Below are 23,999 nucleotides of genomic sequence, written 5' to 3' on the forward strand. Positions count from 1 at the left end.
GTTGACTTCTGTTCTGCAAGCCGACCGCACCGGACGTGACATGGGGGCGTGGCAGTATCGACGATTCAATTTTTTAATTCGATGATCGAGGTTGTGGTTTAATTTCGATCGATTTCGATACAAAATCGAAATCGTGACACCCTGTATTCATCAGTTACTCTCCTGCTTCCATCGCGGCGATCACATACTTCTGCAAATAAACCTGTTGATTACTTTACCTGTGTGAATCCTTTACCTGTGTGAAAAAATAAATCAGTGTTTACAACATTTATAAGTGCACCATATATGATATAAATACTTATAAATATAACATATGTGTATATGTTATAACATTTAATAATCCATAAGCATTTCACAGATTCTATGTACACTAATTGTATAAAACAATTCTGTCAGTACACCATAAGTTATAAAAATGAACTAGATCAATGTGATTAATGCCATTCATAGTTTCCATCCTTATGTTGTGTCTCCCTCTAGTGGGCAAGCAACATTTATTTATCATATGTGTTTCAAACACTTATGAAAATAACATAAAATTATAAAATATATATAAATATAACATTCATGCATTTATGCATTTATAACATTTGGAATTTTTTGAAATTTTTACTTTTATTTTAATATATTAAATTTTTTTACGCAGCCCTACTCTCTCTGATCTATTGCCCACAGTAGATGGCGGTAATGCTCTTTTAAGAATGCGAACCGCCAATAAGCCCAAAGAAGAAGAATTGAGGAATGCGGAAGTGACGCGTGTCGCGGAGCAAACACCGATAGGTCCAGCACTGAACCCCATTCACTCTGTGTTTCTGAAGCACGCTCGCTGGTAAGTTGATGAAATTACTGTGTTTTTCACTTTTAAACACTTTAGTCGTCCTCTCGTGAATCTAGGCAGTAGTTGTGTTTTATGTAGCCAGCTTTAGTTAGTGTTTATTGGAAGAGAATAGTTAACTGCAGCTAGCTTAGTGACCAACACTTCACTAATGTTCGCTACCAGTCAGAAATGTGTAAATTAAACCCTGAGGTCATAGTTAAATAATGTGATGTTGCACTTCAGAGTTTTTCTGTCAGCCCTGTTCACATACTTGAGGTGGTCAGAATATTAGAAATACATCTGGATATATAAAGTAAATAAGTACAGCAGCAGCAGCACCCCCACAAATAATATAAGACCTCAATGCTAAAACCTGTAAATGTGTATAAAATCCTGAACATTATAGAAAAGCTGAATGTATGGCTGAGCATACAGTATCATAATGCAATAAACTTATAATTTGCATATTGTGTTGGATGAGCAAAATGATCTTCCAGCTTCTTCCATAATGTTGTTGTGTAAGAATAACAATTTAAATAACTATAGTGTTTTGTATGTCAAGTCAAGTCGTCAAGTATATTTTTATAGCGCTTTTCACAATACAGATTGTATCAAAGCAGCTTCACAGCAGTAAATTAAAATACAACAAGGTTTGTTTCTAGTGAAATTTGATTGATAAAATTAAATTAAATATCCCCAAAATATCCCCAACTGAGCAAGCCAAAGGCAACAGTGGCAAGGAACCGAAAAAACTCCATCAAGTGACCTAATGGTGTCCTAAAACTCCATCAGGTGACCTAATGGAGAAAAAAAAAACCTTGGGAGAACCCAGGCTCAGTCGGGGGCCAGTTCTCCTCTGGCATTTATGAACTAGAGGCCGGATTGTAGTTTGAACTGTGAGATTAACAATATTATATGAATGCCTGGCTGAATAGATGCGTCTTTAATCTAGTTTTAAACTGGGAGAGTGAGTCCGAGCAACGAACAGTATCAGGAAGGCTATTCCAGATTTTTGGAGCCAAATGTGAAAATGCTCTCCCTCCTTTGGTTGATCTGGATATCCTAGGTATGACCAAAAGCCTCGAATTTATTGATCTTAAAGAGCGCGATGGATTATAGGGTGATAGAAGATCCGTTAAATAGACTGGAGCTAAGCCGTTTAGGGCTTTATAAGTCAGTAGCAATACCTTATAATTAATACATAACTTTATAGGAACTAAATCGGTGTTATATGATCATATTTTCTTGATCTAGTAAGAACTCTAGCAGCTGCATTTTGGACTAACTGTAGCTTGTTTATTGAGGATGCAGGACAACCAGCTAATAAAGCATTACAGTAATCTAGTCTCGAGGTCATGAATGCATGAACTAACTTTTCTGCATCAGAAACTGATAGCATATTACGTAGCTTAGGAATGTTTCTAAGGTGGAAAAAGGCTGTTTTTGTAACATATGAAATATGATTTTCAAAAGACAGGTTACAATCGAGTATAACACCCAGGTCTTTTACTGTAGAGGATAAAGTAACAGGACATCCTACGATGTCAAAGTTGTATTGTGAGAGGTTCTGTGGGCGTTTTTTTGAACCGATAAGTATTACCTCTGTCTTGTCTGGATTTAATAAAAGAAAATTACGCGTCATCCAATCTTTTATATCTTTAACACACTCTGTCAATTTGGATAATTTAGCGTTTTCATCCGGCCGTGATGAAATATAGATTTGAGTGTCGTCAGCATAACAATGGAAACTAATTCCATGTTTCCTTATAATATTTCCAAGTGGTAATATATACATTGAGAATAACAGAGGGCCCAACACAGATCCCTGCGGCACTCCATAGTTTACTGGAATTATGATCGATTTTTCTCCATTTAAATAGACAAAATGGTAGCGGTCAGATAAGTATGATCTAAACCAGCTTAATGCTTGTCCTTGAACACCAGTATAATTTTGTAGTCGATCTAAGAGTATTGTGTGATCTATAGTATCGAACGCAGCACTTAGATCAAGTAAAACTAGTATTGAGATACAGCCTTGGTCAGAAGCTAAGAGTAAATCATTTGTGATTTTAACGAGCGCAGTTTCAGTGCTATGATGCGGCCTGAATCCTGACTGAAACTTTTCATAGATATCATTTTCTTGCAAGAAAGAGCCCAGTTGAGTGGACACAACTTTTTCTAGTATTTTAGACATGAAAGGTAGATTTGAAATGGGTCTATAATTTGCTAGATTATGCGGGTCTAATTGTGGTTTCTTAATGAGAGGTTTTATAACTGCCAGTTTAAATGTTCTTGGAACATGACCTAAAGATAAAGACGAGTTAATAATATTGAGGAGAGGCTCTTCCACTACAGGTAACACTTCCTTCAGTAGTTTAGTTGGTATAGGATCTAATAAACATGTTGTTGTTTTAGATGAAGTGATAAGTTTATTTAACTCTTTTTGTTCTATAGCTGTAAAGCACTGTAATTGTTTTTGCCGGGTGATAATTGAGGCTGAATTATAAGGTGCGATTGAGGATTGAACGTTTACAATTGTGGTTCTGATGTTTTCTATTTTCTCAGTGAAGAAGTTCATGAAATCATTACTACTAAACTGTAACGAGATATTTTGTTCGGGTGATGTCTGTTTATTTGTTAGTCTAGCCACGGTGTTAAATAAAAACTTTGGATTATTTTGGTTGTTTTCTATTAGTTTGCGGAGATGCTCAGCCCTGGCCGCTTTTAGGGCCTTTTTATAACGTGACATACTGTCTTTCCACGCGATTCTAAAGACCTCTAAATTAGTTTGTTTCCATTTACGCTCTAAATTATGGGTTTCTCTCTTTAGAACATGCGTAGTATTATTGTACCATGGTGCTTTAATTTTCTCTCTGACCTTTTTTAATCTAATGGGTGCAACAATATCCAGTGTTCTAGAGAGAATGGTGCTCATAGTGCTAGTTAGTTCTTCTAGTTCATCTGTTTGTTTGGGTTCAGGCAGCAGCTGAGACAGATCAGATAAGCAATTTGAGAAATTATCTATGGTGGATGGAAGGATTGTTCTGCCTGGTCGATAACGTGGCGCAGTATGACATATTACAACAGTACGTAATATGCAAGTTACCATATAATGGTCAGTGACATCATCACTTTGTGGAATGATATATCGGTTGGATCGGTTCCATGTGATATAATTAAATCGAGTGTATGATTAAGACGATGAGTTGGTCCGGTGACGTTTTGCTTGACCCCAAAGGAATTTAATAAATCTATAAACGCAGCCCCTAACGCATCATTTGAATTATCTACGTGTATGTTAAAATCTCCAACAATTAATGCTTTATCGACATTGACCAATAGATCTGAGAGAAAATCTGCAAACTCTTTTAGGAAATCAGCGTAAGGCCCAGGCGGTCTATATACGGTAGCCAAGGCTAGAGATAATATGGATTTTTTTCTAACATCTAAGAGCGTAACATTTAGTACAAGTACTTCAAACGAAATAAACTTATAACCCATTTTCTGAGTAACATTGAGAATATCTCTATAGATTGTTGCAACACCGCCGCCACGACCAATCAGACGGGGTTCGTGCTTATAGGAGTATCCAGATGGAGTAGACTCATTTAGACCGAAATAATCATTAGGTTTAAGCCAAGTTTCAGTAAGGCAAAGTACATCAAAGCTATTATCTGTGACTATTTCATTTACAATAACTGCCTTAGGTGTGAGTGATCTAATGTTTAGAAGACCTAGCTTTAGAAATTGTTTTTGTTTACTAATAGCAACATTTTCTGTTTTAATAGCAATTAGATTTTTCCTAGATCCTGCAGTAGATTTATTATTTGATCTCACTAAACGAGGAATAGACACAATTTCTATGCAATGTTCTACACTATTTATATCAGTTAATTTGGTGCAGCAGAGACTATGATTTGGACTTTTGGTAACTAGTCATCTAACGGTATTTAACATTTTGGAGATGTTATCCGACAGAAGATCTACTCCGAATCTGTTTGGGTGTAAGCCATCGGCACGGAAAAGCCTAGGACGCTCCCAAAACAGATTCCAATTATTTACAAAGAGCAGTTTCTGCTCATTGCACCATGACATTAACCATTCATTTAGCGCAAATAGTCTAATAAACTTGTCATGTCCTAGTCGGTACGTGGGAAGCGGTCCTGACACAATAATCGTTGTTTCGGGCGATGTGATGCGTACCGTATCGATCAGATTCCTGAAGTCTTTCTTCAGAACCTCTGTCTGTCGCAGCCTGATGTCGGCCCCTCCCGCTTGCAGGACCACAGTTCCGACGCGCTCGTCACTGTTCAGAATCTCGGGAACGCGAGCGGCGATTACAGAAACATGAGCACCAGGAAAGCAGTGACTGTGCACCTTACTTTTACCTAATGTAGCGTGTACGTGTCGAACGATGGAATCGCCGATGATCATAGCATCGCGTTCTGTTTCGCGAAGAGGGGAGAAGCGGTTTTGTGTGGATATCTCGAAAACCGGGAGGGTCGGAGAGAGTCTTGGTCTAGACCTGACTCGTGTCTTCCGCTGCGGAACCATCCAGGCTTCGTGGTGGCGTGTTGGAGCCGGAGTGAACGAGACCATGGCTGATCGCGACCTCGGCGCTTGGGACCGATGCTGAGTAACGCACGGAGTAGACGAGGTCGGAATCAGCGGGTTAGTAACGTTAATCTCTGATTTGTGTGCATCGGCGCGTGATGTTTCAAGAGCTAACCGCCGGTCTGTTAGCTCGGCTTGTCTCACTAAAAGGTTGTGGATCTGTTTCTCAACAGCTTCCAGCTCGGACTGCAATGCGTGCAGCTCAAATGTGTCCTCACCTGCACCAAAAGGTAGACTACTTACATCTGATATATTCGCCATTTTAACAGATGGACAGTAAGTTAGCAACGACGCTACCAGTGATGCTATCAGTATTAATACTAATTTGTGATTAAACTCTTGGATATAATCCGTCTTTTTAGTGGTACGGGTGTAGAGTAGACGCACGATAGCCAAAAAAAAATGTTTGTTTGTAAGTGAGTGTGGAGAAGACGCGTTCAGCCGTGATCCACGGACGTAACCTATAGGAGTATCCAGCGTGTTCGGGTCGATAGGTATGCGCACAAATATATGCTCAGGTGTGTTGTCCTTCACAAATCAACCCTAAACAAACTACTTGTAAGGCCTTAAATTTATAATTCAGAAATTGTCACGTCTGCGTAGCCACGCAAACCAGAATTATCCCAACAACGTTTTATCTGTATAGAGGTAAAGGGAAGGAGGCCTTCACAGGGGAGAGACTACTTGACACTTCAGGACTGCGTTGTCATCGTGTCCTGGTGCTGGTCCTTCATTGTGCAGCTGCCATCATGTGTTACATCATCAGTGAAGATTAATGAGCCCATCCCAGAAGAAGCCATGCAAGCCCAAGCCATGATATTACCTCCACAGTGTCTCACAGATGAGCTTGTGTGTTTGGGGTCATGAGCAGATCTTTTTTTTTTTCTCCAAACTTTAGCCATTCCATCACTTTGGTAAAGGTTCATCTTTGTCTCATCAGTCCATACAACTTTGCCCCAGAATGTTTGAGGCTTGTCTCTGTTCTTTTTGGCAAATTCCAGCCTGGCCTTCATATTCTTCTTGCTAATGAAATGTTTGCATCTTCTGGTGTAGCCTCTGTACTTTTGTTCATGAAGTCTTCTGCGAACAGTAGATTGTGATACCTTCACTCCTGCCCTCTGGAGGTTGTTGCTGATGTCACTAACAGTTGTTTTAGGGTCTTTCTTTACAGCTCTCGCAATGTTTCTGTTGTCAACTGCTGATGTTTTCCTTGGTCTACCCTTTCGAGGTCTGTTACTTAGTATACCAGAGGTTTCTTTCTTCCTCAGGACATTCCAAATGGTTGTACTGGCTATGGCCAATTTTTGTGCAATGGCTCTGATTGATTTTCCATTTTCTCTCAGATTCACAATTGCTTGTTTTTCACCCATGGACAGCTCTCTGGTTTTCATGTTGGTTACACGTCTGACTATAAATGCAGTCTGCACAGGCAAAACCAAAATCTGAAACTGAGCGCAGACATTCAGTGCTATTTATTGTTTGAATAATCAATGTAATAGGACACACCAGGGCAACAAAACACACCTGACAGTCACATGTTCCAATACTTTTGGTCACATGAGCAATGGGTGGGTTCAAACAAAAGGTCTTCTAAGTTGTGTATCAGATCCAGATGTAAATACCTGGAAATAAAAGCTGAAATGTTGATCTCTTCCCTCATATTCATCTTTTGATGTCAAACCCAAATATTTTCAGTCTACAGATGAAAGGAATTGCCACTGTTCCAATACTTTTGGAGGGGACTGTATATCTCCAGATAAAAATAGGCAGATGCAAATTATCAATTTGTCGCCATTCACTTGCCTTTTGACGCCAACTTTTCCACCTCTTTACAATCATGGAAAGTTTCAAGGACATATCAATTTATAAAAAGGCATCAAATTATCATAATATTTTATAGCTCTTGTCTACTTTCTACCATTACATCAGGACTCACTTTCATGTCCTTTCCCTTTATATTTCTCTCGGTTAATTATTTTGATGTACTGAATTTAATTTAATATTTTTTTCTTTCATGTCAGACCTGATGGAAGTGAAGGAGGAGAGTGAAGAACTGAGTGAAGTGAAGGAGGAGAGTGAAGAACTGAGTGAAGTGAAGGAGGAGAGTGAAGAACTGATGGAACTTAAGGAGGAGAGTGAAGAACTGATGGAAGTGAAGGAGGAGAGTGAAGAACTGAGTAAAGTGAAGGAGGAGAGTGAAGAACTGAGTGAAGTGAAGGAGGAGAGTGAAGAACTGAGTGAAGTGAAGGAGGGGAGTGAAGAACTGAGTGAAGTGAAGGAGGAGAGTGAAGAACTGATGGAACTTAAGGAGGAGAGTGAAGAACTGATGGAAGTGAAGGAGGAGAGTGAAGAACTGAGTAAATTGAAGGAGGGGAGTGAAGAACTGAGTGAAGTGAAGGAGGAGAGTGAAGAACTGAGTGAAGTGAAGGAGGAGAGTGAAGAACTGAGTGAAGTGAAGGAGGAGAGTGAAGAACTGAGTGAAGTGAAGGAGGAGAATGAAGAACTGAGTGAAGAACTGACATTTTTAAAGGAAAGAAGAGCCAAGAAATCTTTCATCTGCACTCAGTGTGGAAAGAGTTTCACAAGCAAACAAAATCTTGAGATTCACATGAGGATCCACACCGGAGAGAAGCCGTTCTCATGTGATCACTGCGGCAAAACATTTCCTAGTACATCAGTCCTGAAGACACACCTGACAGTTCATGCTAAGGAGAAGCCACATTTATGTTCTGTGTGTGGAAAGAGTTTTTCACTTCTGCTGTATTTACATAAACATCAAAAAATTCACACTGGTGTGAGAGAGTACGTGTGCTTTGAGTGTGAGAAGACTTTTACTACAGAAAACAGTTTAAAACTGCACCAGAGAATCCACACTGGAGAAAAACCTTACAAGTGTTCACACTGTGACAAGAGATTCAGTCAGTCATTCTCTCTGAAAACACATGAGATGATCCACACTGGAGAACAACCTTACAAGTGTTCACACTGTGACAAGAGATTCAGTCAGCCAGTACATCTGAAAACACATGAGATGATCCACACTGGAGAAAAACCTTACAAGTGTTCACACTGTGACAAGAGATTCAGTCGGTCAGCAGATCTGAAAACACATGAGATGGTCCACACTGGAGAAAAACCTTACAAGTGTTCACACTGTGACAAGAGATTCAGTCAGCCATCAAATCTGAAAACACATGAGATGGTCCACACTGGAGAACAACCTTACAAGTGTTCACACTGCGACAAGAGATTCAGTCTGTTAGGAAATCTGAAAACACATGAGATGATCCACACTGGAGAACAACCTTACAAGTGTTCACACTGTGACAAGAGATTCAGTCATTCAGCACATCTGAAAACACATGAGATGATTCACACTGGAGAACAACCTTACAAGTGTTCACACTGTGACAAGAGATTTAGTCAGTCATCAACTCTGAAAACACATGAGAGGATCCACACTGGAGAGAAACCTTACAAGTGTTCACACTGTGACCAGAGATTCAGTCGATCATCACATCTGAAAACACATGAGAAGATCCACACTGGAGAACAACCTTACAAGTGTTCACACTGTGACAAGAGATTCAGTCAGCCATCAAATCTGAAAACACATGAGAGGATCCACACTGGAGAGAAACCTTACAAGTGTTCACACTGTGACCAGAGATTCAGTCGATCAGCATATCTGAAAACACATGAGAGGATCCACACTGAAGAAAAACCTTACAAGTGTTCACACTGTGACAAGAGATTCAGTCATTCAGCAAATCTGAAAAGACATGAGAGGATCCACACTGGAGAGAAGCTGTACGCGTGTGATCGGTGTGGGTCGAGTTTCTCTATTAAAAGTCGCCTGAATCTACACATGAAGATCCATGCAGTGGAGAAACCACTTAAGCACAGTCTGAGATCACGGTAAGTAGTTTATTTTCATGTGCTGAGCAACAAAGTCTCTTCTGTGTAAGTTAGCCACACATCACCCTATAGCCAAATCTCTCCTCTCCACCTTTAGCCGGTGTGTGGTGTGCCGGTTGTTGATTGATATCTATTAACTTGTGTTCAACCAACAGTAATGTCTATTTTGTCAGTTCAGATCAATGCAAAAAAACACAAATTCGCTCTCTGACTACTGTTAGGGTTAGGGTTAGTAATAATGACATCAGGATTTATGGGAAGTGTTCCCGGTTCCAGCTAACCTAATCTATCCAGCCTAACATTGAATTATAGAAGTCTATAATGTATTATGTGTACTCTAGTCCAAATAGATGTCTTTAATCTAGCTTTGAACTGACAGAGTGTGTCTGCTTCCCGGACAATGGTAGGAAGACAGTAGGAAAAGGATCTACTGCCAGCAGTCGATTTTGATATTCTAGGTATTATTAACTGGCCGGAAGTTTGAGATTGCAATAGACGTGAAGGACTATAATGCGTTAAGAGCTCGCTCAAGTACTGCGGAGCTAAACCATTTAGCGCTTTAAGTAATCAGCAATATTTAAAAATGTATACAATATTCAATAGGGAGCCAGTGAAGTGTTGACAGAACCGGGCTAATATGGTCAGACTTCCTGGTTCTGGTAAGAACTCGAGCTGTTGTGTTTTGGACCAGCTGTAGTTTGTTTATTAAGCGTGCAGGGCAACCACCCAGTAGAGCATTACAGTAATCTAGCCTTGAGGTCATGAACGCATGAACTAATTCAGTCCCTCCAGGATTTCACGATTTTTTGTGATTTTTGCGATCAAAATGACTGATTTTGTGGTCGTGTAGCAAATTAGCTCTATGAAATATGAATAGGCCTAATCAATAATAACTGGTTATAATTGATTATGAACATTTGGATCAGTTAATATAATTAACTTACAATCAATTAGCCTGTTTGTCCCATGAACAATCAGGATTAATTGTTTATTAACCCTCTGGGGACCAAGGTGTTTTTGGGGCCCTTGAGAAGTTCTGACATGCCTTGACATTTGTGCTTTTTTCAGTTATTTATAAACATGTTAATGACAAAGGTGTAAATTCACTCTATATAGCACAAACAGGGCTACCATAATATGCAAGCAACTTGTATGTAGATGTTTGTATTTTTAAGAGAATAATGTTTATGCGTGGTTATTAGAAAAAATAAAAATGAAAGTTGCTGAATTAAGACCACAAAACACATATTAAATATGTGTCCACAAGACTTTTGACCAATGGATGTGGTCCCTTTGAGTTCTAGCTTCAAAATTATATGAAAATAGTCTTGCTTTATCGTTCACAAAAAAAAATACATTGATTTAAATGGTGTAAAACAGGTTTTGCTTGGAAAGCCAATATGCGAGGGGGAGGAGTAGTTCACACCCACTCTGCATAATGACTCTGCCTAATGAGCCATCCTTTCAGGTGTGACACTGACTGAGCCACAATACAAGGACAAAGGATGTATTTAGAAGAAGACTTATATTGACCATTTAAGATTTTGCTTACATCTCTCTTGTAAATATGTTTTGCTATTTTATTAAAAATGTTACAATTACAACAATAATTACAATTTCAACAATATTTCAAGTGTACTCTTTCTTTGTAAAAAAGAAAAAGAAAAAAGATTATAGGCCTACATTTTATCATATGTATTCATTAGTTTGAATATAGCCGCATTGGAACATCTAACATCTTAGTCTATGACTTTATTTTTGACAAATATATATATATATATATATATATATATATATATATATATATATATATATATATATATATATAAAACGTTAGATATGAGCAGAAATTGCTAAACAAAAGCTTATTTTATGTGGCAGTATATTTTACAGTAGCCTAAAAACTGTACCCAAATCTAGTCAACAAGTGACTGACTGTAGCGTTGTTTTTATGAAATATTAGGGCATATAAATGCTAATTTGCAGTTTAATACGTTGCTTGTACAAATACATTTTATTTCAACATATTCCAGTTGATTTTTACTCATCTCAGTAGGCTATAGCAAAGCAGTTTATTCTTTCACACACAGACGCGCGATTTATATTTAGGCTAAACAGTCTTTACAAATATGTACCCTTCATTCATCTCACAGAAAGGCGAGTCATATTATAATAATGCGATTCATCTTTTTGCGGTTTGCATAGGCCTACACTAACGTTATTCCATAACGTTATTCCACACGTGAGAAAAGAAAACAGCCTACCTCACTCCTCAGCGGGATCTGCTCCTCATATCAGGATATATTGTTCCTCATATCAGCACTGTTCTGAGGAATCTTTTCTCCATAAGGTAGGCTATATTATGCCTCACTCGATCGCGATTCGCGACGCGCTTTGTTTACAGCTGATGTGGGCGTTTCACAGATCTTCAATAGTTCTCAGAATTTGCGTTTGAATAGCACGCGCTCTCCGTGGGCGTGTCACATTACTGTGAATTAGCTCGTAATGAGGTCGACTGGAGTCGCTCTCTTTTTATACAGATTACAGAAGCTGATAATATTTGTTTTTTATATAAATGACTTCATTTAACAGATGCGATCTCAAGCTTTATGCCCGTGGGTCTGTTTGCCTGTTTGACTGAATTTTCGCGGAGTTATAGATCATTTTCGAACGCGTTTCAAATGGGAGTTTACAGATAGAGAGAAGGCAGAAATCGCATCATGTTAAAGTTTCTTTATTTGTCAAAAAGCAAAACACTTTATTTTTATTTTGAGTATACAGAAAAAAAATAGAAACTGAACAGGATCGATTGATGTATAACACGAAAACTAAAGATCAAAATTAACAGAGCATTTTGTGTTTATTTTTCATTGCTAAAAAAAAAAACGAGCAAAACGCGCCGGCGCGTTTTTGGTCCCCAGAGGGTTAACTCTAAGAAATGTACATTTCCGGGGCATGGGAGAAATGTCTTTCTTAATTTACAGTACTACTAAGAGCAGTAGCAAAAATCTAAATGATTAGTGACTCCAGTTATGAGCTTGAGACATGGACAACTTTACGTGTGACATGAACAATATTTTATTAACTAGTCTAAACACTTAAACTACTATAACATACACACACATACATGCATACAGTTTACCAAGGGAAAGAGAGCTGAAACAGAATACAGGAAAGCACGAAGTTATAGCATTTGAAATTCGAAAATTCGGACGTATCGCCTGCGATTTTTAATGTGATATGGCTCAGCTTGTCAGTTAACTACGGCTCTTTGTAGTAAATGCCGCTCCATCTGAAAGCAGGTGATGGCGATTTACTACTAATCAAGGAACCGGCTTTACTGACGAGATGCGCATAACAATATCACGATTTAAATCGCCCAGCCCTAATGGATGTTGTTGCCTAGAGTTTTTTCTTCAAAATGATGTGAAAATCATCCTGCCTAATCATTCACATAAAACAATACATTGATTTAAATCTTGTAAAACACTTTTTGTTTGGAAAGGCAATATGTGCAAAGGGCGTCAACGATCCAACACCATCATGCATATTTAGTGGTTCACACCTGAGGAGATAATGAGGCCCGCATACTTAATGAGCCATTCATTTAGGTGTGTCACCTATAGCCACAAGAAAGAATACAAGAGCATTGGTTCACAGTTGGAAGCATCTCAATTTTATTTTATTTTATTTTTTCCTAGTAATTGTGCAGTTAATTCTCATACTGTATTTTCAGTTTTGGAATATGTATCCTCTTCCCAAATTTGTCAATAATAAAACACAATAAAAATTATTTAAAGAAAAGGCTTATATTTACCTTTTAAAATTTGTTTACATCTACCTTGTAAATATATATTTTTTAATTAAAAAGGTTACAATTACAACAACAATTCAAGTGTAATCTTTCTTTGTAAAAACTAAAGTATACATTTTATTATACATATTTCAAAGTTAAGGATTCATTACTTTGAATATAGCCTACATTGACAAAACATACTATATTTAACATATTAGCGAAAATTGGCAAACAAAAGCTTATTTGAGGTGGCAGATATTTTACAGTAAAAATATATAATCTATCCAAAACTAGTCAACGAAATGTTGTCTTTCATATGTCTGTAACAAAGGTCTTTCGTTTTTATTATACAGAATATAAATGTTATTTTGCAGTTTAATACGTTGCTTATACAAATACATTTTATTTCAACATATTTCAGTCGATTTTTACTCATCTCAGTATAGCAATATAGTTTGCTAAAAGCGGATCACTCATTCACACACAGAAACGCGATTCAAATGTAAACTGTCTTTTTGCGAGTTGTGGTAAACAGTGCGCATCTCTGCCGTTCATTCATTCACACACAGAAACGCGATTCACTTGAGAATAAAAAAAATTACTACAGTATTCCATCCTTTGCTCCTCGAAATACCAGCACTTCTGAGGTACATTTTCCATTATTATTATTATTATCACTATAGTATTATTCCTCACAGCGCTGCGAGACAGTGTAAACAAGTACAATTATCTGAATAAACTTGATGTGTTTTCTCGAGCTGATATGGGGGCGTTCACAGTTTGCATGGATTGCCTCAGTCATTTGCATTTGAATAGCGCGTGCTCTATGTGGGCGGGGTCACATTAAAAATAATTAGCTGAGATGAGAATGACTGACATCTCGCTCTTTTCATACAGATTACATAAACAGAGAATATTTGTTTTTTATAAAAATTACTACATTTAAAAGAAGAGAATTCAAGCTTCATGCCTGTGTGTCTGTATGCCTGTTTGACTGAGAATTCGCTGAGTTATGGTTCATTTTCGGATGCGTTTCAGAATTGACTTCACTGACAGAGAGAAGGCAGAACTCACAGCATGTTTATTTTTCTTTATTTGGCAAAAAGCACAACACTTTGCTTTTATTGTGAGTATACACAAAAATAATACACACTTAACAGGATCGATTGATGTTTAACACAAGCATATAACATAAAAATTAATATTAGTATTTTGATTATTTTTTTGCACTGATAGCCGACCTCAGGGGGTTAACAAAACGGGGATGAATATTGGAGTTTATAGATACCAGAAATGCCACACATTTGATTTGGTTAACCATATTATCCAAAGTCTGAAATATGAACCCAATAGAGTTTACAAGAATACAAAAGACAACCACATAAAAGGAAAAACATTAGAGATCGGAAAATTAGATGCATGTTTACACATTTCTCAAATGGTTATATATAGAATACATAGAATTAAGTCGCAGCTTTCTGGACATTCTTTTAGATCGTAAAATCCTCTTATCAGTCTCTGTGTGTCCTGTAACAAGACACAGTGTTCTGCCAGTGTGTTAGCTTCATTTGGAATGTTAGTTTTTGGGGGAAGTTTCACAGGCATGATTATTGATTAAATAAATGAATAATTTGTGTGTGTCTGGTTGGTCCAGGCGCTACAGTGGTAATTTCTTTCTGGTGATTTTTATATTTTATAATTAGGACATCACATTAACCATAACAGTATTATGTCAGATGCAGAATGACACAAATCACAAAAAAAATGCATAAAGCTTGTTTATTTTGGTCTAATCAAATTCTCATCAAATTAAGTTTTAAAACAACCTATGGGCAATTTTTCTACCTGACCTATGTAAATATTAACAGCAGGTGTAGTAATTTATACTGTAAAACTGTGTGTAAATCCTGTGTTGAGGGGTCCTGAGCTGCAGTAGGCAACCTGTTACTTACAGTGCGGCGTTTTGCAAGACGTCCCCACTGCGTTAAGCTACGCAATACGAAGTGACCGTTCGAAAGGGAACTACTTGGTAACTATCGTAACCTCAGTTCCCTGAGAGTAGGGAACGAGTATTGCGTAGCCGGTCGCACTATAGTAACCTGGCAAGTTGTCGCTTCAGTCGTTAAACCTGCTAAAATCATGTCGTTTTTCGGGGACTAATATAGGTTAAGGCCGCGCCCCCTTGGTGGGCTCTGACGTGTAATGGCGTGATGCTGGCTCATTTAAAATAGTAATTAGACGTAGTTTAGAAATGTATAATTGTAAATTAGCAATGAATGAATACAATTTTTCGTCAGGGAGACTACAATGCACTGGTTGATGCGATACTGTAGTAGACGATTGCATAGTTATAATTTTGTCCCTGATATTATCAATCTTAAAAGTGTAAAAGTTTATAAAGTCATTACTGCTGTGCTGCTTGGAAACTTCGGTGCTTGAAGCTCTATTTTTCATTAGTTTAGGCACTGTTTCAAATAAATACTTAGGGTTTTGTTTATTTTCTTCTAATAGGGTTGTAAAATAAGCAGCTCTAGCAGCTTTTAAGGCTTATCTGCATGCAATCGAGCTCTCCTTCCATGAAATGCGAAATACCTCTAGTTTTGTTTTCTTCCAGTTGCGCTCCATCTCTCTGGCTGCTCTCTTAAGGGCCGAGTGTGCTCGCTGTACCACGGCGTTTACGACTATTTTCTTTAATCTTTAAGCGAAACAGAGCAACTGTGTCTAAAGTGCTGGAAAAGAGAGAGTTAAAAGTTTCTGTTGCTATATATCTAGTTCTTCTAAGCTATCTGGGATGCTGAGATGATGAAACTGATCAGGAAGATTATTGATAAAGCAATCTTTAGTGGCAGAAGTGATAGGTCTAACATATTTGTAACACGGAGTCGGCTTTGCAACCTTGGCTAAATGAAGTTTACACAAGACTAGATAATGATCTGAGATGTCATCGCTCTGCTGCAGAATTTCAACAGGATAATTCAACGGATAATATTAGATCTAGAGTATGATTACGACAATGAGTAGGTCCTGACACGTGTTGTCTAACTCCAAAAGAGTTAAGAATGTCTTTAAATACCAATCCCAATGCATCTTTTTCATTATCGATGTGTATATTAAAATCACCAGCAATTAGGACTTTATCTGCAGTCAATACTAACTGATAGAATGTCAGCAAATTCTTTGATAAAGTCTGTATGGTGCCCTGTATTAAGCACCAACATTTCATAAGAATTATATTTCAAACTAGACTTCTTAGTAATTCTGAAGATTTTACTACAAATTACAGCAAAACCTCCCCCTTTGCCTTTCAGACGAGGCTCATGTTTATAACCGTAATCTTGCGGGGTGGACTCATTTAAAGTAATGTAATCGTTTGGTTTTAGCCAGGTTTCTGACAAACACAGCACATCTAAGTTATGGCCTAGTCTGTAATCATATCATTAACAATAAGTGCTTTTGAAGTAAGGGATCGATTATTCAGCAACCCAAGCTCATTTGTATTATATCTGTCTTTTATTTGTTTAACAATTAAATTTTTACCCTTAGATGGGTTTAGGAGTTTTTTGTATTTCCTAATTCGGGGAACAGACACAGTCTCTATATGATGATATCTAGGTGAAAGAGGCTCTATGTGATGGGTTTCATCTGACCTTGGTGATGTGAGGCGGCTAGCAGACAGTCGGTTTAGCCAGTATTATGATTGCAAGTGAGTTAAGATGTTTGTTTGTTTTTCAGTTCATAATCAATTAGCATTCAGCTGCAACTTCTACAATCCAACATAACAATATTAAAGTTTGAGCTTCATTTCACTAAGTTTTCTTTCTGCCGCTGTGATTTTCAGGTGCTGAAGATGAACAAGATGATCAGGAGTGTCTGAGGATTGCTCCGATCCGAGAAGACAGGAAATGGGAAGAGTGCAACAGGAAACAGTATTCTGGGAAGAGATGAGTTTGTCAGTGAATTAAGACTAGATTCAGTCACGACAGTTTGTGAAAAGAGAGTTGGTAAAGTTGATGGTCGATCAGTAACTGTTGTTGATACTCCAGGTCTCTTTGACACGACTCTGACAAATGATCAAGCAGTAAAATAAATATTGAAATGTATTTCCATGTTGTCACCTGGACCTCATGTGTTCATCAAATCAAATCAAATCAAATCAAGTATATTTGTATAGCGCTTTTCACAATACAGATTGTATCAAAGCAGCTTCACAGTATTAAAATAAAATAATACAACAAAGTTTGTTTCTAGTGGAATTTATAGATTGATAGAATAAAATTAAATATCCCCAAAATATCCCCAACTGAGCAAGCCAAAGGCAACAGTGGCAAGGAACCGAAAAACTCCATCAAGTGACCTAATGGTGTCCTAAAACTCCATCAGGTGACCTAATGGAGAAAAAAAAAAAAAAACCTTGGGAGAACCCAGGCTCAGTCGGGGGCCAGTTCTCCTCTGGCATTTATGAACTAGAGGCCGGATTGTAGTTTGAAACTGTGAGATTAACAATATTATATAAATGCCTGGCTGAAAAGATGCGTCTTTAATCTAGTTTTAAACTGGGAGAGTGAGTCCAAGCAACGAACAGTATCAGGAAGGCTATTCCAGAGTTTTGGAGCCAAATGTGAAAATGCTCTCCCTCCTTTGGTGGATCTGGATATCCTAGGTATGACCAAAAACCTTGAATTTATTGATCTTAAAGAGCGCGATGGATTATAGGGTGATAGAAGATCCGTTAAATAGACTGGAGCTAAGCCGTTTAGCGTTTAGGGCTTTATAAGTCAGTAGCAATACCTTATAATTAATACGGAACTTTATAGGTAGCCAATGTAGTGATGATAAAATCGGTGTTATATGATCATATTTTCTTGATCTAGTAAGAACTCTAGCAGCTGCATTTTGGACTAACTGTAGCTTGTTTATTGAGGATGCAGGACAACCGGCTAATAAAGCATTACAGTAATCTAGTCTCGAGGTCATGAACGCATGAACTAACTTTTCTGCATCAGAAACTGATAGCATATTACGTAGCTTAGCAATGTTTCTAAGGTGGAAAAAGGCTGTTTTTGTAACATACGAAATATGATTTTCAAAAGACAGGTTACAATCGAGTATAACACCCAGGTCTTTTACTGTAGAGGATAAAGTAACAGGACATCCTACGATGTCAAAGTTGTATTGTGAGAGGTTCTGTGGGCGGTTTTTTGAACCGATAAGTATTACCTCTGTCTTGTCTGGATTTAATAAAAGAAAATTGCTCGTCATCCAATCTTTTATATCTTTAACACACTCTGTCAATTTGGATAATTTAGCGTTTTCATCCGGCCGTGATGAAATATATATTTGAGTGTCATCAGCATAACAATGGAAACTAATTCCATGTTTCCTTATAATATTTCCAAGTGGCATCATATATATTGAGAATAACAGAGGGCCCAACACAGATCCCTGCGGCACTCCATAGTTTACTGGAGTTATGATCGGACTGGAACATGTCCAAACAACAAGGCCCCAAGTGAGTCCAACAAACTTCTGATCAAAAATGGAGAACAATTCAGCTCCAGAATGCTGTTCCATCACAGGATGTAAAGAGTGGCTAGAAATATTGAAAGAGGACAATTTATTAGATATATTATAAAACATATTTATATAATGTGTTATAACATAATGATACAGTCAGAGACAGATAGAGGGATGACAGATACAGTTAAGCCCCTTTCACACAGAGATTCCGGAAAATACACGGATAAAGTGACCCGGGTTCATTGATTTTGGTTCATTCACACTGCCAGTGATTTTCCGGAATCAGAGAGTGCGTTCACACACAACCCGTAAAAATCCCGTAAAGACACGTGATATCGATGTGACTTGTAATGTCTCAGCTTAAGTTTGCTTATGAGCTGCGATTTCTCTCTTGAGAAACCACGATTGCGCATTTTTTTCTCTGATTCGATCATAAACTTGCGCATTACGTACCGTTTCACAGCTGGCAAACGATCCCGGCTTCAGCGGCATCACTACGACACGGCATTATTACGGCTTTTGTTCACACAGCGCGCGTTCCTGCTGAAAATGACCTCTCCTCGAGTTGAGAAACATTGTGTTAATTTGTGTTCCGAAGATGAACGAAGGTCTTACGGGTTTGGATCAACATGAGGGAGAGTAATTACTGACAGAATTTACATTTTGGGGTGAACTAATCCTTTAAGTGATGAATCTCTTAAAATCATTCTAGAGTTTATAACAGTAAGAGTTTATATTTACCTAAGAGATGGAAAGAAGCTGTAATAATTCCCATTAAAAAAACAGGTAAAGATCCAAGTATTCCTGTAAACCACAGACCGATAGCATTAACATCACATCTAGGTAAAGTCATGGAAAAAATGATTACAGATCGAGAATAATGTTTTTTCCCCATATCAAAATGGTTTTAGACATGGAAAGGGTACAATGGACTCAATTATTAATTTGGAATCAGATATAAGCAAAGCTTTGATGAATAAAGAAACTCTAATAGCAGTTTTCTGTGATTATGATATGTTATGGAAGGAGGGTTTGTTGATGAAATTAGATTAAATTGGAATGGATGGAAAATAATATAATTGGATTAAAGAGTTTTTAATTTAAAGAAATATTAAAGTAAAGATTGGGAAATATATATCAAGGAAAGGAATAATTGAGAATGGAACTCCTCAGGGTAGTGTTATAAGTCCTTTGTTGTTAATTATGATTAATGATGTATTTGCAACAATAGTATAAATAAATCGCTGTTCGCGGATGATGCAGCTCTGTGGCTCAGAGGAAGGAATGTAGAGGATATTAATAAATATTACTAGTATAAATATTCAGAGAAAAGAAGTAAGATAATTAAAGAATTTCAGATGAAAGGTAATCAACAATTAACATTAAATATGATTTTACACTCAGTAGAAGGGGGTAGATTAATAATAGAACAAATTTAATCTATAGAATATAGATAGGCTATTAGTGGTATTATTAGTAGTATCATTTTCTCTCTCTGGAATGTGATGGGCTTTGGCTGTAGATGGAGGAGCTGAACACGCAGCGACAGTGAAAGCTCGAGCCCTGATTGTTCTGGGAGTTGTGATATACTGTCTCTGATCTATTGCCCACAGTAGATGGCGGTAATGTTCTTTTTAAGATTGCGAACCGCCAATAAGCCCGAAGAAGAAGAAGAAGAAGAAGTTCCAGCAAACACCGACAGCTCCAGCACTGAACCCCATTCTTTTCCAGTGTTCCCGAAGCTCGCTCGCTGGTAAGTTGATGAAATTACTGTATCTTTCACTTTTAAACACTTCAGCCGTCCTCTCATGAATCTAGGCAGTAGTTGTATTTATGTAGCCAGCTTTAGTTAGTGTTTATTGGAAGAGAATAGTTAACTGCAGCTAACTTCACTAATGTTCGCTACCAGTCAGAAATGTGTAAATTAAATCCTGAGGTCGTAGTTAAATAATGTGATGTTGCACTTAAGAGTTTTTCTGTCAGCCCTGTTAACATACATGAGGTGGTCAGCATATTAGAAATGCATCTGGATATATAAAGCAAAGCAAGTACAGCAGCAGCACCCCCACAAATCCTCAATGCTAAAACCTGTAAATGTGTATAAAATCCTGAACTTTATAGAAAATCACAATTTACGGCTGAGCATACAGTATCATAAATTAATGCAATAAACATATCATTTGCATAATGTGTTGGATGAGCAAAATGATCATCCAGCTTCTTCCATAATGTTGTTGTGTAAGAATAACAATAGTGCTTTATGTATATATATATATATATATATATATATATATATATATATATATATATATATATATATAATATATATATATATATACATTATCATTTAAAGGTACAATATGTAAGATTGTTTTGCACAGTGTGATATATTTCCTGCAGTTGTGTTCTTACAATATCCCAAAAGTCTCCAAATATTTTTTATTTCAGAGAAATTCCAATTTGAAATATTGGCCCGTCCCGGAAAAAAATGTCGCCTGTCAATGACGCAATATCCGCGCTATCCTTGGTCTCCGCTCGTACTGCCATAGACATGACGTAACCATGGCGACAGACGTGGACAACCGCGTAGTGCGTAACGTTTAGCGGCGCGCTGTTCTTGTTTCGTTCAAACGATCTGTATGTTATTCTAATGTTGATCTAGCTTACTGCTAGTTTCATATTGCAAATAAACTAACACATAGAATAACATTTAACTTTCACCACAATCAAATGCAGTTTAGTGTGATAGTGTAACGTTAGACCCAGTGAAACAGCGCTGCGTTTCCTCAAGTTTAATTCGTCTGATGAACTGACCTGTGTGTGAGCAGTAATTCAGCACTTGCGGGAAGTTCGGTAGAAGGAAATGTCCTTATTCCTTTATATCTGCGGGACTCGCGTGTGATATCTGTCTATTATTAGCAATCGTGACCTGATTTATACCACAGTCATGATAAAAACATGAATGTTTTCACTCATCCATTAACATTATTAGATCCATCAGCTTGACAGCAAGTCCCATCGTTCAGCTCGTCACTGCATCATCAACCTACACCTTTGTTATTGTATAAGGTTAGCGATCCCTAGTGGTGAAAAAAATTACATATTGTAGCTTTAATTTAAAATGATGTACTTCAGAAATCATTCTAATATGATGATCAAGAAACATTTCTCATTATTATCAAAGATGAAGATTTTTTTTTTTCATTTGTGCTGTGTTCGACACTATAGATCATCAAATACTTTTAGATCGACTACAAAATTAGCCCATGACCATATTAGCCCAGTTCTGTCAACACTGCACTGGCTCCCTATTAAACACTGCATACATTTTTTAATATTGCTGATTACTTACAAAGCACTAAATGGTTTAGCTCCGCAGTGCTTGAGCAAGCTCTTAACGCATTATAGTCCTTCACGTCTATTGCGATCTCAAAACTCCGGCCAGTTGATAATACCTAGAATATCAAAATCGACTGCTGGCGGTAGATCCTTCTCCTATTTAGCACCAAAACTCTGGAACAGTCTTCCTACCATTGTCCGGGAAGCAGACACACTCTGTCAGTTCAAAGCTAGACTAAAGACACATCTCTTTGACCTAGCATTCACATAATACATTATAGACTTCTATAATTCAATGTTAGGCTGCATAGATTAGATCAGCCGGAACCGGGAACACTTCCCATAAATCCTGATGTACTGTACTAGGGCTGTCACTTTACGTTTGAAAATCGATTGCACAATCGATCGGACCAACAATACAATACAATCGCCTACATAGGTGAATTTGTTTGACATTTCTAATGGTAAACACAGCCATGTTGAAGCCTGCATAATGTTCTTCACTGATGTTATGGCAGTCCACTCTGCTTATTGTTTTTGGAGAATGTTGCACTCCTGTTTGTCATTGTGCACGAAACTTCACGCCAATAAATCATCAGGAATATTGCTGAGTTGTGCGCGTCTCCAGCGCCCTCGTTACGTTCGTCCTAATGCCTGTTAGTTGTCTGTGGATTTGCCTATATTCGGCATTGAAAATAGAAACGTCTTTAGACATGCAAAATCGATTTTACAATCGATTCAATTAGGGCTGCACGATTTGGGGAAAAAATCATATTGCGATAATTGAGGTCAATATTGCGATATGCGATATAATAAACAAATGGTTTCATGAGTCAACTTGCTTGGACAAGGAAAATAAATGCACACACAGATTAGTGATATTCTGCCTAAAGAAAAAAGTTCTTTAGTCAAGAGCAGTGAGTGTTTTTCTCTGTTCCCTTTGTTCTTTGATTAACTTTAGCGACAGATATAATTAGTGGCTACTGTGTACTGTCCCTTTAAGACCAGCCGCTGCTGTCAGAGACGCGGATCTCACACGCGCCTCATTCTCTCTCGAGTCACATCTCTTCACGTTCATAAGACTGCTCTTATGTTATGAAGATACTCACAAAAAGACATTTTGGCATAATTGTGTGTGTTATTGTTCGTTCAAGCTCGAAAGAGAACTGTATTCTGGCATGCTGTTTGGTGCGCACGCACGATATTAGCGCGAGTCTTTCTGTGTGTCACAGTCAGGACATTCACAGGCAGCGCGTTCATTGTGGCATACATGTGTGTTGTTCGTTCTACCGCGAAAGAGAACTTGATACTGGCGCGCGTCTATCTGTGGGCCGTGTGTGTGTGTCAGGAGGACATTCACTGATGTTCTTGTCTTATCGCGCATGAATGGTTTAAAAGCATTTGCATGAATAAGAGTGGGGATCATGTAACACTAGCCAAAGGATGCCAAAAAATAAGAGATGCTGCGTTAATTACATTCATTTATTTATTTAATATAAAATCGCAGCATTTTGCGTCATATAATCGCGTAGGCTTGACATCGTGATTGCGATTGCGATACGATTAATCGTGCAGCACTAGATTCAATGAACACGTATGCAGGGTTCCAGACTGCAATCAATTTTTGGAGAATGTGCGAGTTAAAATTTTATGTCGCATTTGTGCGTGTGCATGGTCATGTACTACTCAGTTAAATTCACGCATGAATTTTCCTGCATTGAACTTGTTTTAGCACCCACCACAGTGAATTGTTGTCCCGCCAAAGTCTTATTTGATCGGTGAGTAATGTAGATGAACTGCTGCATTTGTGACAGGGCGCGTGTTTAACTGAAAGAACGAGCGGAGAGAGAGAGAGAGAGACCAGGTCGTGCGCACTCTCTCTTCAGAGCCAGGCGGAAGTGTAAACAAGACTTCACCGCCTCCAAACTAAGCGCTGTCTTGCTCTCTCTCCCGCACGCACATATTCATCAAAATAAATCGTCACGGTGGTAAAAGGTC

At 37.8% G+C, this 23,999-nt stretch overlaps 2 protein-coding genes across 3 annotated transcripts in view; both read left to right on the top strand.

The window, feature by feature from the left end:
- The first annotated feature begins 761 nt into the window (after window positions 1-761).
- LOC308686819 (uncharacterized protein) lies at window positions 762-18,402 on the top strand. The gene is made up of 3 exons (XM_081358843.1): window positions 762-829; window positions 7,453-9,349; window positions 16,984-18,402. The coding sequence occupies exons 2-3, from the start codon at window positions 7,458-7,460 to the stop codon at window positions 16,988-16,990; spliced, it is 1,899 nt and encodes a 632-aa protein (XP_081214969.1). The 5' UTR covers window positions 762-829; window positions 7,453-7,457; the 3' UTR covers window positions 16,991-18,402.
- Window positions 18,403-20,289: 1,887 nt separating this feature from the next.
- LOC308690689 (uncharacterized protein) overlaps window positions 20,290-23,999 on the top strand; it is a 33,672-nt gene continuing 29,962 nt past the window's right edge. The window contains exon 1 of one of the 2 annotated variants that reach the window (XM_081365329.1): window positions 20,290-20,415. The gene's annotated coding sequence lies outside the window, so the exon portion shown is untranslated. The remainder of the gene's footprint in view (window positions 20,416-23,999) is intronic. The other variant, XM_081365330.1, reaches the window with a different exon arrangement.

Source organism: Scardinius erythrophthalmus (assembly GCF_964197995.2).
Source record: "Scardinius erythrophthalmus genome assembly, chromosome: 1".
NCBI classification, from domain to species: Eukaryota; Metazoa; Chordata; class Actinopteri; order Cypriniformes; family Leuciscidae; genus Scardinius; species Scardinius erythrophthalmus.